This window comes from Schistocerca cancellata, chromosome 1 (genome assembly GCF_023864275.1).
Source record: "Schistocerca cancellata isolate TAMUIC-IGC-003103 chromosome 1, iqSchCanc2.1, whole genome shotgun sequence".
Lineage (NCBI taxonomy): Eukaryota > Metazoa > Arthropoda > Insecta > Orthoptera > Acrididae > Schistocerca > Schistocerca cancellata.
In genome coordinates, this window is record NC_064626.1 from 656,376,877 (window position 1) to 656,392,046 (window position 15,170).

The window sequence follows — 15,170 nt, forward strand, 5'->3', positions numbered from 1 at the left end:
GAGTGGCTTTGCTAGCACCACCACATCGCCTGCAGCACCACCACTACTCAGCTCGTGACCACATCAGTTGGACCCTAGATGATTGGAAAACTGTGGCCAGTGAGACGAGTCCCTATTTCAGTTTGTAAGAGCTGATGATAGGGTGTGAGTGTGGTGCAGGCCCCACGGAGCGATGGATCCAAGTTCTGAGCAATGCACTGAGCAAGCTGACAGTGACTATGGTGTGAACTGTCTTTACATGGAATGTACTGGGTCCTCCAGTCCAGTTGAACCGATCATTGACTGGTAATGGTTATATTCAGCTACTCAGAGACCATAAGCAGCCAGTCATGAACTTCATGTTTCCAAACAATGATGTAATTTTTGTGTGATGCAAAAAGAGATTGCCAGAGTTGCAACTAAAATGGGTGTTAGTCAGTTTCAGGCTATGCCCAGCGTCAAACCAACCAATGTTTTCCAAGTAAAATGTTCGTCCAAAATAACAGAAAATTCATGTGTGTGTGGTCCCAACTACTTTTGATTATTCTAGTCATGTTTGCCATATTAATGGCAGAAAGTAGTAGTGGCCACATTTCTTTCATCCATTTACTCCTTCAAAACATTTACACATGTCATCTTTTAATTTATTTTACTATGTTTTAATGTGTGTAACTGTATGTACAGTGATGCTAAAAATCATAAAAAATAAGTTTATGTTATTTGGAAGTACAATTGCAGATCTTATACAGTATAAATGTTTATTTGTGATATAGATCAGTGCCAATGATCCTTTGCCCAAGACTGTCTGTGTACCTTGCATACAACGTTTGGAAATACATCATGAACTCATGGAGCAGTTCACGTGGGCCAGAAAACGTCTTGCAGAATCAGATGATGGAAAGAAGCGTACAAGAGTAAGTTAGGGTTTGTAGAATTTTACAACTTGTTTCTACATGTTATTTTGTGGTACTGATTGTAAAAGTAGTAGCAAATATTTTCTTTGCTTTAAAGTATTGACTATCGTAGTTCACCTAAGTCATCTGGGGAAAAGAATTGCTTTGTTGTATAGAATGTTTTTCTCAATGACTTGTAAATTTTTAGTGCTTAAATCAAAGTCTTTAATGTTGTAAATGATGATAAACATTCAAATTAAAAATCAACATGCTGGCTCAAAGAGAAAAGTTCTGCTGAAACAATGTCTTAGAAGTATTAACTGGCTGAGCAAATGGTATCAAGATTTTAGAACTTTCTCTGGGAGAGATGAGAACAATGTGGACGAAACCATCTTCGTGGTAAGTATTTGAAAGAAGTGGGAGACTGATAATAGAGAGGATACAGCTGGTGGGCAACATGATCATCGAATCAGAAAGAAAAGTTACAGTGGTATGAAAGGTGATGACAAGAATTAAGGATCTGAAAAGCAGGACTTGTCTAGATTGCAAGCAAACTCAAAAAGGACTACAGAGGTGTACTGATGCTGGATACATAAGGAAATTGGAAGTTACAAAAGAAATTCGGACATTTTAAAGGAGGACAGAGCCAACTGAGTTTATTAGAGATGTGATTCACTGTTGTAGAATTGGAGATATTATGGACAAGATAAAAACATGTTGGCCAACCCAAACAAACGGCCAGCCATAGTTCATTTACACAGCTAATAATATATTATTATGCATGTGAAACATCACTGGTTTTATTGATCTGAATGGGAGGGAGGAGGGGAGGGAGAGGAGAGGAGACAGATGACCACTGATATTACGGAGAGAATGTGATTATGCAATTGATGAATAGAATACACTTGAATTTTAGATTATCTGGATCTTTGCCAAAGGCTGGTTGGCAGGAAGATTGTCAATGCAAAAACTGTAGTACTTAATTCCAGTCATTGTATTCTATTCACCATTTGTGGTTTCTCCTTTCATTGAATGGCAATCTGTTTTTATTTTTTTCGTCTTCTTTTCTGTCTTCTTGCATTTTTTTTTTGTGCAATGTACTTTGAAGAATCGATTCTTCAATACACCCTGTGTGTCTTTCCACAACCTAATTTGTTCATTTCTTGTTTACGAAGAACAGTACTGAGAATTCTCTTCTGTTTGATTCGTTGTCTGTCAAGTTTGCGTTTTTGCTATTTTAGTCATTTTATGTTTGCTACATGAACCTTCTGTTTCTTTATTCTCTTTATATCTCTGCATTACTTTGCCCTTTCCTCCTAGTCATTCCTGGCTTTTGCATCCTTTTCAACACACATTATCTTACAGTTAAGTGAGGTCTCATATAATTAAATACAGAAATTTGTATTGTTGGCAACAGTTATTTGACTGTTCCAGAATTCTATTGAAAGTTTTCTGTGGCTTTCTTAAATAGCTTTTTGTGACTGCTGAGATGAGTTTTTGGTCATTTTTCAAGATTCTTATTTCATGTACAATTTACAATGATTTGGCAGATGACAACCCATATTGAGAATAGATGTATTTCCTTCTGTGAGTCATTCCATGAAAAGTCAATGCAGTAGTTTTATTCCCCATCTCAGATTTAAATGAAACTTTGCATGGTAATAGTCCACATATAGATTAAGAAAAAATCCGCATATAGATTAAGAAAAATATCCATTCTATTAAAATATGTTGATCCATTTGGAGAGTTATGCAATGTGAAGTTGTCAAAAATAGCCAAAAAATGCCATACTGTAATCATTTCAAATTGCTGTTGCAACTCTCCTAATAAAGTTAAAATGATGGGATAGGTATCATTTTGCAACATTTTTCATGAGTGTTCTTGTGATGTATAACACAATATGGCTTTGAGATCAAAATTGATTTCCAGATTTACGTGGAAGTTTAACTTTTTAATTTATCAAAAAGCACATTCAAAAAATTTTCAGTGAATTGTGTACAACACTTCATGTTATTAATTAATTTCCTGAGTATGAAAGTGGGACTTGTCATTGGTTCACACCTTTATAAAATTTCAAAGATGCGTATTTGACTAAAAATTGACATTTTTGAAAGATTATTAAGTGACAATATAAGTAACTGTATTCTTAACATATCTATGTACACATTCAAATTTACTGTTACCACATACATTCAATATGCCACTTGCAAAAACTAATACAAACAATATGTGTTTTGAGATTTCGCGCCATTTTAAATGCTTCATTTGTTTTTGCAGTATCATTTCCCACTATCTTATACATTCTTCCTGTTGGTGTTACCGTATTTACTCGAATCTAAGCCACACGTGAAAAATGAGACTCGAAATCAAGGAAAAAAAAAATTTCACGAATCTAAGCCGCACCTGAAATTTGAGACTCAAAATTCAAGGGGAGAGAAAAGTTTTAGACCACACCTCCACATCGAAACAAAGTTGCTCCATTGTAATATGAGACAAAATTTAGGTCGAATGAATGACGATACAGCTACAGAAGTTTGGTTCGAGTCGTAAGCTTAGCAGTTAAGCTTTACCAGGTAGCCACTGCTATGCATCAGGCGCTTCGTACCCATATAAGGGTACCCTTCCTTTTTCACGTGCTTCGTCTGGTTTGAATTGATTGCTTATTTTTCTTTGACCTGATAAGTGCCGTTCTCTTTATTAGAGGTGTTTACATCACTCTACTGTACTGTACTGTGTCATGCACTGTTTGTTGCACTCTGATAATGAGTGTTTACGGCCTGTCGTCGCTCGCGGCATGGCTTGCTTTTGTGCGCGCTACCGCCGCTTTTTAAAAAAATAGGAATCGTGTCATTAGCGAAACAATGACAAGAAACTGCTATTTGTTGTTTCTTACATTGCTGCTTTCTTTGATAATGATCAACAAGAACCAAATAATATACTGCGTATGATAGAATTCTGAATGAGAGTTTAGCGAAAATTTTTCTCCGTTTGAAAATCTTTGCAGACGCCTCTTTAGTACATAACATTCTGCACAGAAATTAGAGCCATCTTAGATTTAAAAATCTAGACTATTTCCATGCTTCATTTCTGACTGTATCACTATTAGGCATAAGAACAATACGAATATAAACATGACATGATATGTGTATTCTTCCGCGTTTGCTGTTGTCTCATTCTAGTTTCGTAGTTTATTAGGCAGACACGATTTAAATGAGACAGCAGCAAACACGAAACAATACATGGCAAAATGTTTATATCCGTATTATTCTTATGGTGAAGAGAATACTGCATGTGATTCACAGTTCATAAAAGTTCCTATTAGCAACCATCTCTTCTCACAAGTAGGAAAAAATTCAGAACGTAGAGTTGGCCATATTGTCAAATATCCCAAACAGTCTTGCCAGTCGGATTTTCGTAGTACATTGAAATGTTGCTACATTCGAAGATGAACAATACGGAATTTGTATTTACTTCGTTGGATAATGTATGAAAATGCAGTTGTCGAAACTGGGGGCGGAGAAAAAAAAGCTCGTCTTCCACCTTTTTTTAAATTTATTTACTGACGCAGAGGTTTTGGCGCCAGTATTTATCTTTGTGCCTGCGAAGCATGCCTGTGTAGCGCTACATATATTCGTCGGCAAAAGTTAGTTGTGGCAGCACCTACCAACATTTTTCAGAACTTCCGCTTGCTTTGCACTCGATTCTAAGCCGCAGGCGGTTTTTGGATTACAAAAAACCGTAAAAAAAGTGCGGCTTAGATTCGAGTAAATACGGTAATGGGTTTACTTTAGAAAAATCAACATTTACAGATCAGCAAAGAATATCAGGTTTTGTATGAATGCAGAGTCTCGTAGTGATAACATTGAATAAAATGTTCTTGGGTTTCCAATCGCTTCAATTGCTTAAAAAATTCGACGATACCTCTGTCGTGGCTGGTACTAACGGCTTCTGGGACAGTTTAATAAAGGAAGCTATTGAAATAAAAATTACCGCAAACGCCTTGAATAGAGACAGTGGCTTGCAGCTCAGCGCTGCGTGGGATCTAGTGATTGCGCAGCTGAAGAGGGCACATCTAATGCCGACTCAAAACATGCCCATATATGGCAATGTCAAGGGCAGCAGTCACGTCACAGCCGGCAGCTAGCATATATAAGGGTGCACAAACAGCCCACTGGCAGTAATATCACTTGACAATGGCCAAGGAGTGCTTGGCCGAAAGCTAGTGTAGTTTTAAGCAATTGACGCGGTTGGAAACAGAACATTTTATTCAATATCAGGTTTTGTAGGATATGTATAAGACAGTGATGAGCCAGCTAGGTGACCTTCATGGTTTAAAAAAACATAATCTAGTCGCCATTTCTTGTGGCAGTAACATATCCATGAATATCTCTCAAAGCCAGTTTTTATGGAGGTTTTGTGACTTTTTCAACAGTCTTCAAAAGTCTTTACCAGTAATTTTGAAGTGCATGACGCTGTCAGTGTAAAGGAATGTAACCTTGGTGTCTCTTTGATTGTAACAGCTTGACTAAAGAGCTCTTCTAACAATCTTTCAGTTTCAAAGTACTCTTCTTGTGTTGAAAATTTAAAGTGACAGATGTAAAATTTTTTTAACTGCGCAATCAAAAAGTCATGGTGAAGTAATAATTTGGTTATCATAGGCCTCTGCAGATTTCATTTTGTTGCTAATCTCTGAACAGTGCCGCCAACGTGATGTCAGTATCCTTTTCCATGAGCAGAGGCAAAAAAAGAGGGGGGGGGGCATTCTGTTTCCATGAAAAAATATTTTTTGTGGAAACATAAGTGTACAAAATTCTTTTTATTCTTGTACTGGGCTGCACTGTCATCTGAAAAGTAGTATACAGGGTGTCCAGAAAAGGGCATCCTGATTTCAAAATTAAATATTTCGAAAACAAAGATCGATAGAGGAATGTTTATTGTGAAAGCTGTAAGAAGTTTATACAGCAGTTTGAAATAATAGTTACAAAAGCTGCTAACAGATGGCGCTGTACGCTGTACAGCTCATATCAGCATACATAAGTGAAATAATCGTATGAAAACAATCTTTGCAAACAATCACATCACAATATTTTCAAAATGTTCACCATTGGCACTACAGAGGTGGCGCAAATGAAGAATGAAATTCGCCATCACATTTCGTAGGGTCTCAACCGAAATGGATTCACATGCCACAGAGATCGCCAATTCAAGCTCGTCCAGCGTGGCGGGATGCTTCGGGTAGACCATGTCTTTCACTGTGCCCCACAAAAAAGAGTCAGAGGGAGTCAAAACCGGCGAATATGGAGGCCAATCCATGCCTGCACCAGTAAATTTGGGATATTCCAAAGCAATGACTCGATTCCCGAAGTATTCCTCAAGAAAGCGAAACACTTATTCGGTCTGATGTGGTCGGGCTCCATCTTGCATAAACCATTCAGTACCTGGTCAGTCCTCTAATGCTTGCTGTGTGGCGATGAATTGTTCCAAAATTGCAACATAACGTGCACCAGTGACTGTTTCTCGGATGAAAAAAGGGCCAATAATGCCTCTGCTGCATACTGCAGCCCACACAGTAACTTTAGGAGAATACAGGGGTTTCGCTTCACACCAATATGGCTTTTCGGAACCCCAAAATCGCCAGTTCTGCTTATTCGCGTATCCATTCAGGTGGAAGTGTGCTTCATCTGTAAACCAGATGCAGCCAACATCAAATACTTCATTATCAATCATTGTGAGCATCTGATTAGCAAAGGCAACCCTTTGTTGCACAGCTCGTACGGGTATGGCCTGGTGCATTTGAATTTTGAATGGAAACATGTGTAGGCTCTTTCTCAGTATTTTCTGCGTGCTGGAAAGCTTCAAACCAGTCTCAGATGCAATTCTACGGACGGATGACATTGGATTTCGCTGAATAATTCCAGAAACTGTGGCGATATTTTCAGGCGTAACTGCGGTTTGCTTGCGGCCAACATGTCCCACTAGATTATCAGTTACGCTGCCTGTTCGTTGAAATTTTGCGAAGAGCGTACGAATGGTTTTCGCATCGGGTCCTTTTGGAACATTAAATCGTGCTTGAAAACTTCGCCTTGTTGCCGCAGGACTCTCTTCTAACCTGTGGTACTCTAGCACCAGAAAAACGCATTGTTCAATGGAGCACATGGTTTTAATCTCTTCCTTCGGTACGCTAAACTCCTTTCACATTTCAATAGTGGAACTGATCGCTCTGGGCTTCGGATCACTATTTATACTAGGCATTACGTATGGCAATTTCAGCGCCATCTGTTAGCAGCTTTTGTACCTATTATTTCAAACTGCTGTATAAACTTCTTACAGCTTTAACAATAAATATACCGTTTACTGCATTCCTCTATCGATCTTTGTTTTCGAGATATTTAATTTTGAAATCAGGAAGTCCTTTTCTGGACACCCTGTATCTTCTGTATATCGTCCGCCGCTCGTGGTCTCGCGGTAGCGTTCTCGCTTCCCGAGCACGGGGTCCCGGGTTCGATTCCCGGCGGGGTCAGGGATTTTCACCTGCCTCGAGATGACTGGGTGTTTGTGTTGTCCTCATCATTTCATCATCATCCAGGAAAGTGGCGAAATTGGACTGAGCATAGATTGGGTAATTGTACGGGCGCTGATAACCACGCAGTTGAGCGCCCCACAAACCAAACATCATCATCATCATCTTCTGTATATCACTTTTAAATTTGGTTTTGAAAAATTAAATTAGCTTTTTGTGGAAACAGTAGGCTGATATATTTTTATGCTCAAGATAGTTTGGAATTGTGACGTAGCTCATATGCTCTGTTTTCTTCTCTTCTTTGTAATAAACTACTAAGAGGAGCATTGTTGCATCATTACTTGACCAGTGGATTACAAAAGCGTAATTCTCAAAGAAGTCAGATGTAACAACATATTCACCCTCATTCAAATTTACCTCAGTTGCATTTACAAAAGAGCTTTGCTAGAAAATCATGGAGGATCAGTCTGGTCAATTTTTCAAAAAATAATTCAATAATGTCCAACTACGTGTTCTGTATTGTTTCTAATTTACGTCTATCTTCTGAAACCTACCATGGAAAAGTGATATTTTCAACGATACTATAAACAAATGCATTTTGCAGTGTAATTTTTATTGGGTTGCTTCCTATGCAAAAGCTACAGTTTCCCACAATACAGTGAACTGGTGGTGGGTTGCACAATATTTTTGCCAAACAGTTGTTTATAAGAGGCCAGTTCTCCATTGCTCAACATACCGAGCTTATCATTTTCTATCATGAATAGTTGGAATTAGATTTTTATCCCGATTTATACTTTTTACATATGCCCAAAACTCATCATCATGGCTTTCAGATTACAATTGTATTAATTATAGTTTTATTAGTTGTTATAAAATAATCACCCATGATATCCCCAAGTTACATTTTAAACATATTTAAAATTAATTTATGAAATAGTGAAATTTTGTTTATGGGTAAGTTTTGGATGTTTTGACTTAAATCTGTAATTTTTAGTGAAATATGTGTTTTTGATATTTATGAAGGCGTGAACTCCCCAGTCCCACCTTCATATTTCGGGAATTAGTTAACAATAACTTGAAGTCTTGTACACAATTGTTTGAAAATTTTTGGAGCTGCTCTTTTTGATAAAATAAAAATTTAAATTTTCATTGAAATATTATAAACCATTTTCAAACAAAACCCGCATTGTGTTGTATATCGTAGGAAAGCTTTTGAAAAGTGCTGCAAAATGACTTTTCTCTCATCATTTTTAGTGTCATATGGACAGTTGCTACAGCAATTTGAAATAATGGCAGTGGGGCATTTTTGGAAACTTCACATTGGTGCATTTTCAAAATGGGTCAACATATTTGTAAAAAATTGGTATTGTTCTTAATTTATATTTAGGCTAGCTCTGTACCAAGTCCCATCAAAATCTGAGATACGTCCTGCTACATTATTTCCCAGGTGTTTTGTATACATGCACTGCGACGGCTGTCTGTATGCGTTCTGAGCTTCGTGAATAAAAAAGTTTTTTATTTTTTTATCATACAATGTGTGTGCCTCACTGCATTATCTGATTTGCAAAAAACCTCGTTTCAATATCTTGAATTGTTTATGAAATATGATGATTTTTGTGACCACGACTCGGACGCACAAGGATGTGATTGGGCGTGATGTGAGCAACCAGCCTTCAGATATAAAACCCAATAACACAAGAAGGAAATGAGATATTCTTTTGCTCTCAATTTTAAATAAAATTTTGATATCTTACCTACATTTCATTCACTACAGTGTAGGAGGTAAAATCAATTTCAAGCAAATTTTACGCAGTGAATTTTGACCTCCGCAAAATGTTTAAAAGTTTGTTCTATATTTGCTTACTATGATGTGGCACAGTAACTGTGACGTATAATGAAAAGAAATTCAATTCTTTATGAAGCTAAGATATCCGATTGTAAGATATTAAAAAATCAAATTTTTTTTAACTAATAGCTTTCGTAAAATATGTTAAGTATTTCAGATATGCCAGAACGCCATCTGTCAGCAAAGGCATCATCATTTGGCGAGCATTACTGCCATAACAAAAGCCACCCCAGCATGGAATGCAAAAAACACGTCTGTAGCAGCAAAAGGGTTAAAATTTTGTTGATTTGACAGGAAATGTCACCTACCTTGTTTTAGCTTTTTGACATTTCATCCTAATTCCCTCCATAAACCTCCATAATTTTTGCTCATTATTTGTCATAAATATAACTTATTCTGAGCAATGTTGGGATATCAGTTTGTGTAACTTTTTGGTCATTCAGATTACTTATTTGTGTGTTAATCATATATTAATTTTTTCACTGTCAGCTAAATGCTGTCAGTTGCCTGTAACTTTTCACTGTGGTGTTTTGGTACTAAAGTTTTCCTCCAATGTTTCCTGACGTTGCATGCTATTGGTGTCAATGTCATATACCTTAAAGTCCCAAATACTACAATTACTGCTACCACCACCACCACAGCTGATAAAGTTTCTTTTGTTTGCATGAAAGATCTCTGTTTCAAGAAGTTGGTAACTTATTTTGCATAGTTTTTGATCATTATATCATTTGAAGTAGTTGTGTAAAGTGCCAATTTTCTCATCTGTATTGTTTGGGGCACCAGCTTTGAGATTATTGAAATTATATTTTACAAAAAATTCCTCATAGTTTGTTATATTCTCTGGACCTGTGTTAATTGTGTCTATTATAGTTGTCACCTTGATAGAGTTTTGGCAAAATGAAAACCATTGTTCCAGTGTTAAGGAGATGTGTCATAAGGATACCAGCTTTCTGGTGTACAGCAGTTGTACTTCAAAGTACCAAGGCAGCAACAGAGGCTGAGTTCTGCAGTTTGCATCTTACGGGAAGGTAATATTTCCACGTATCAATCACATCAGTATTCTTCACTTTCTTCAGTTGTGTGGCTGCAAAAATATTCTAACTTAGAAACTTCCCTTGATTGTCTCTCGTGCTTCTCAGTAAACATATGAGCAAGCTGACTGGTGTTGAGGAAAGGCATTTTGTTTCAACTCATTTTGTTTCCCCTTTCTGCATTATGAATATATCTTGGCACTGCCTTCATCACTCTTATCCCTGAATATTAGTTAACCTGTGAGATGGGGATGGTTAGTCAAATCCAGTGTGATACCAAATTGATCTCTGTGACAATTATTGAAGATGCTATATTGAATAATTGTCTTGTGGTTGCTTAGTGTACCACATTTGGACTCGAACAAAGCTCAGAAATTTCCTTGAAGATAGGACTGTGGTCATCTGTTGACTACAATGCTGTTAGGATTGTGTTTTGTAGCATTCATAAATAAAAAGTTAGATACATTCACAGCAAAAATAACATTCACCTTGCAGAGGGCACTGTAAAAATTAAGCTTATTTAATTTATTATCACAAAATTATAACTGTGGGTTGTGCACTGAACATTGCAGCAAGGTGGAATATTTGGTTGGATTGATTATCAGTGGTATACTTCTCTCATAGTGTCACTGTCAATTAATGATTTCCGTTGGATATTTTCAAAAATCATTGTAGGTTTCAAAACACCATCAGCTATACTCTTTACCCCTCATTCAGTAAGCTAATTGTAGTAGTTTGAGAGTTATGTAGTTTCTTTTATGGTTTCATCTGTGACTTTCAAAGTTGTGCATTTGCATATGACATTGATTTGAGCTGCTGTTTTCAAAATTAAGATAGTGTTAAACATATTAGATTGTTGCATTTATTATATTGTAAATCATTTGTGAACTTTAGATAATTATTCTGGCAATTTAAATTTTATTATATTCTGTAAGCCAGTTGCAAAATGTTAGTTTTTTTAACAGAAAGTAAATCTCAATTGACAGTAGAACTTGTGAAAATAACTACTTATTGGAGGAAACATTCTTGAAGTACTCAGGTGTATGTATCTGTTACTTAATGTCTCTGTTATACAGTGGTTGAATATCTTACTTGTCTTAATCATTTCACATGTATCACCCAGGATTTCTCCCATTTCTTATTAAACTTTGTGATTCAGAAGATGTACAAAGACCAGTTTAAGGCTTCATGGATTTCCAAGCAGAAAGTAAATGTTGGAGAGAAATAAATTGTACACTTGTTGTAAAAAAACTTTATTCATGATAATCCCTCCATTGAATTGTCCTTAAAATGTTTTAGCTGTTGAGGATGCATGAAACGGTATTGTTTTTATGTCCATAGGTTGGAGGATAGTGTGGTTTGGATGCAATGATTGATGGTTCCGCATTTATTTTGATAACTAATATTTATTGCAGTCTCACCACCAAAAGGTCCACATAAGAAAATGATGATGGAAATGATCATCCTTTATCAGTATGAACATAGCAACACCAAGAGTTTGTCGTGGTCTGGATTGTGACATAGGTCATGAGATGATTACTGCTGCACAACTACTCTGTAGCAGTGGGTCCCAGTGCCAATGGCTTCTGGGGCTGGATAGCCGAATGATGCGGCATGGTGCAGAGTCTGCTGTGCTCCAACAGACTGGCTGCTGTAGATGACTGGTGCAAGTGGCTCAACTGAAGCTGTGACGCCAACTGTTGGCTGGAGCATATGCCATGGCTTTTGTACACCACGTCAGAGGATTACCCATGGGCTGTACAGGATGAAGTGTGCCAATGTGTAATGGTAGAAGGCCCTGGTGTGCTCGTTAGCATTGAGCCTGTGAGCAGAATGTTCACAATCAGCACCAAATACAAACACAGGAGGTATTGGTAAGATGCAAAGTGTTTCTCTCCAAAGGAGGAGCGCGGATCAAGGCTAGAGTCAATAACAACGGGGCTGGCTGTGATGGGAACAGGAGAGCGGGCTGCAATACAGGTCAAAATGGTAAAGAAAGCATGGCCACTCCAGTGGACGTGACGGTTGCTGAGGAACACATCAATCGAAAAACAGGCGAACGAGCATAGAGGAAAGGATAGGGGCCAGCTGAAGGGATGCCAGGAAGGGTGGGAAGGATGCTATGGCATGTGTTCAGAGCACAAAAACCTGTCATTACGAAAAGTCACTGAAAACGAGAGCTGCAAAAAACAGGCAGGAGACAAGATACGTGGGCTCGATTGACTGCAGTCAGGCTTGACAGTGCGGCAAGGTGCACAGAAGAGTGCCTGGGAGTATGGAGCTGCATGTGGGAGAGCAGGCACCAAGAAGACAATGAAACGGGAAGTGGAAAACAAGGGCAGAACTAATGGAGAATTGGGTGTGGAATGACATTGGGTACTGTCTCCGAGATGGAGGCCAGCCAAGGCTGCACCCCTAAGGCAAGGGGTCGGAAGGCAGGAGCAACATCAGGCTCACGGTGTGAGAGGGTGACAGCTGGCAGACCAACACAGGGCGGGAATGCACCACTGGAGCAAGTGGCGTCAGCATTGGCACTGATGGTGGGTGTGATGGTGGTGCCAAGGCAGGCAAGAGAGAGTGACATGACAGCCAGGACTGGGTTAGCCGGCTGCGGGCGGGCCAGGGACGCTAGAGCTGGAGGTACAGGAGCCGTTGGCTTGTGTTGGAACCCAGGACAGACATTGTAGCACAGGAGGAGAGGCACTGGGTCTAAAGTCTGGATTGGCAACAAAGGTGCCAGAGGCAACTGAAGACATTGATGGATGGGAAGGACTAGTGGGAGGGTCAAGCTGGGAGGCCAGAGATGGAAAAGCAGTCCTGGAAGAGAAAAAGTGCAGGAGCATGGGATCCAATGTGTGCAACATAATGGAACGTAATGAAAAGTGAGGTGGTCACACAGGTGAGCATAGCAGAGGGGAGCAAGATCGATCCCACGATGAAGGGACAGAAGAAGCTGATAGGCCGAAGAACCGAACCAGGCAAGGAGAAGAGCTCATTGGAGAGAGTCCTCAGTGATGCCGAAGGCTACGAAGGAATGCTTCAGATGGTTGTGTAAAGCGGACCGCGGCTTCACGGCAGCTTTGAAGACCTGGAGCATTGGGTGCTGATGCATTGATGTTGTGAAGCACTAAGTTGGTGCTGTGGAACAGAATCCAGTTATCCTTGTTGCCATTTTTATGTCGATAGGTTGGACGGTATACTGTATTCCACACAATGATTGATGCTTCCACATTTAGTTTGTCAGCTAAGATTTATTACAGTCTCACCACTGAAAAGTAAAGTAATGGTAATCAATATGAACACCAAGAGTCAGTTGTGATCTGGATTGTGATGTAGGTCATGATGTGTAAGAAAATTCTATAAAAAACCTGTCAGTCTCAAGATGTACTGCACGTCGATGAGATGGATGGCTGTTGAGGTGGAATAGTTATCAGCGGGTAACCCCTGGGGAACCTGCCCCACCTCAGTAGTATAAGGCTTACCTAGGCATATGGGCCTCTGTCTAGGTGGACTTTATTACCCTAGGTGCTTGTGAGACCAAGATGGAGGCATTGAACTTTTCTTCCACATCCCAGTGGTATCAACACCCAATAAAATAAGAGGGCTCATGTAGCCAGACTCAGAGATATTAAAAGTTCTAGTGTCTTTAGTAACAGAATGCATGCTGCTGGTCATTGTTTTTTATTAGTTAAAAGAAAAGGGGGAAGTTTCAAAATAGTGTCACATTTTTCCATACAAAAGGGTTTAGAGGGTGGGGAATATGCCATTGAGTCTGAGCTCCACACTACATTAAACTACAGTAAAGAACCATGTGGCCCTATGTTCCCAACTCGATGCGCTGTTCTAAATGCTAGTGCTTTGTGCACACCAGTCGTACAAAGGGAGGTTATCATGTTTGGATCACAGATTTACTTCAGACTTTGTACACCTATAGTAGGCCATTAAAACAACATAATGTGCAAGTAGTAAGATGCACTACTCTGACAATTCCGAGAAAATCTCAAGAGAAGTTTTACATGTCTATTATGTAACTGATGTATCTGTGCATAGGTGCCAGGTGCTAGAATTCATAGTGGTCAAGTGGTTAGCGTTAGAGCCTAAAACGTGTCAGAACACTGTTGCAGAAGCAACGAAAAAAGTATGCCAAATTCAGAAGAATGCAAAATCCCTAACACTGGCTAAGTTTCATGGAAGCTCGAAATTTAGTGCGGACGTCAATGCTAGATGTTTTTAATAGTTTCCACAATGAAACATTGTCTCAAAATATGGCAGAAAACTAATAGAGATTCTGGTCATGTGTAAAGTACACCAGTGGCAAAAAAACAGTCAATATCGTCACTGCGTGATAGTGATGGAAAAGTTACCGATGATGGTGCCACTAAAGCAGAGATACTGAATACAGTTTTCCGTAATTCCTTCACGAAAGAAGACGAAGCAAATATTCCAGAATTCGAAACCAGAACAGCTGTTAGCATGAGTGACATAAAAGTAGATATCTTAGGTGTTGCAAAACAACTCAAATCATTTACGAAAGGCAAGTCTTCCGGTCCAGATGGTATACCAATCAGGTTGCTTTCAGAGTATGCAGACACAATAGTGCCTTTCTTAGCAATCATATACAACCGCTCACTTGACGAAAGATCTGTTCCTAAAGACTGGAAAGTAGCACAGGTCACACCAATATTCAAGAAAGGAAATAGGGGTAACTCATTGAATTACAGACCCATATCACTGACCTCAATTTGCAGTAGGATTTTGGAGCATATAGTGTACTCGAACAATATGAATCACCTTGAAGAAAATGACTTATTGATACATAACCATCACGGATTCGGAAAATATCATTCTTGTTCAACAAAGCTAGTTTTTTATTCCTATTAAGTAAAGAGTGCTGTCGACA

At 38.7% G+C, this 15,170-nt stretch overlaps 1 protein-coding gene across 1 annotated transcript in view; it reads left to right on the plus strand.

The window, feature by feature from the left end:
* The window catches only part of LOC126183616 (uncharacterized), a 53,660-nt gene that overhangs the window by 21,521 nt on the left and 16,969 nt on the right, over window positions 1–15,170 (plus strand). The window contains exon 2 of the mRNA XM_049925735.1: window positions 753–893. Within this exon, the coding sequence (XP_049781692.1) occupies window positions 753–893 (141 nt within the window). The remainder of the gene's footprint in view (window positions 1–752; window positions 894–15,170) is intronic.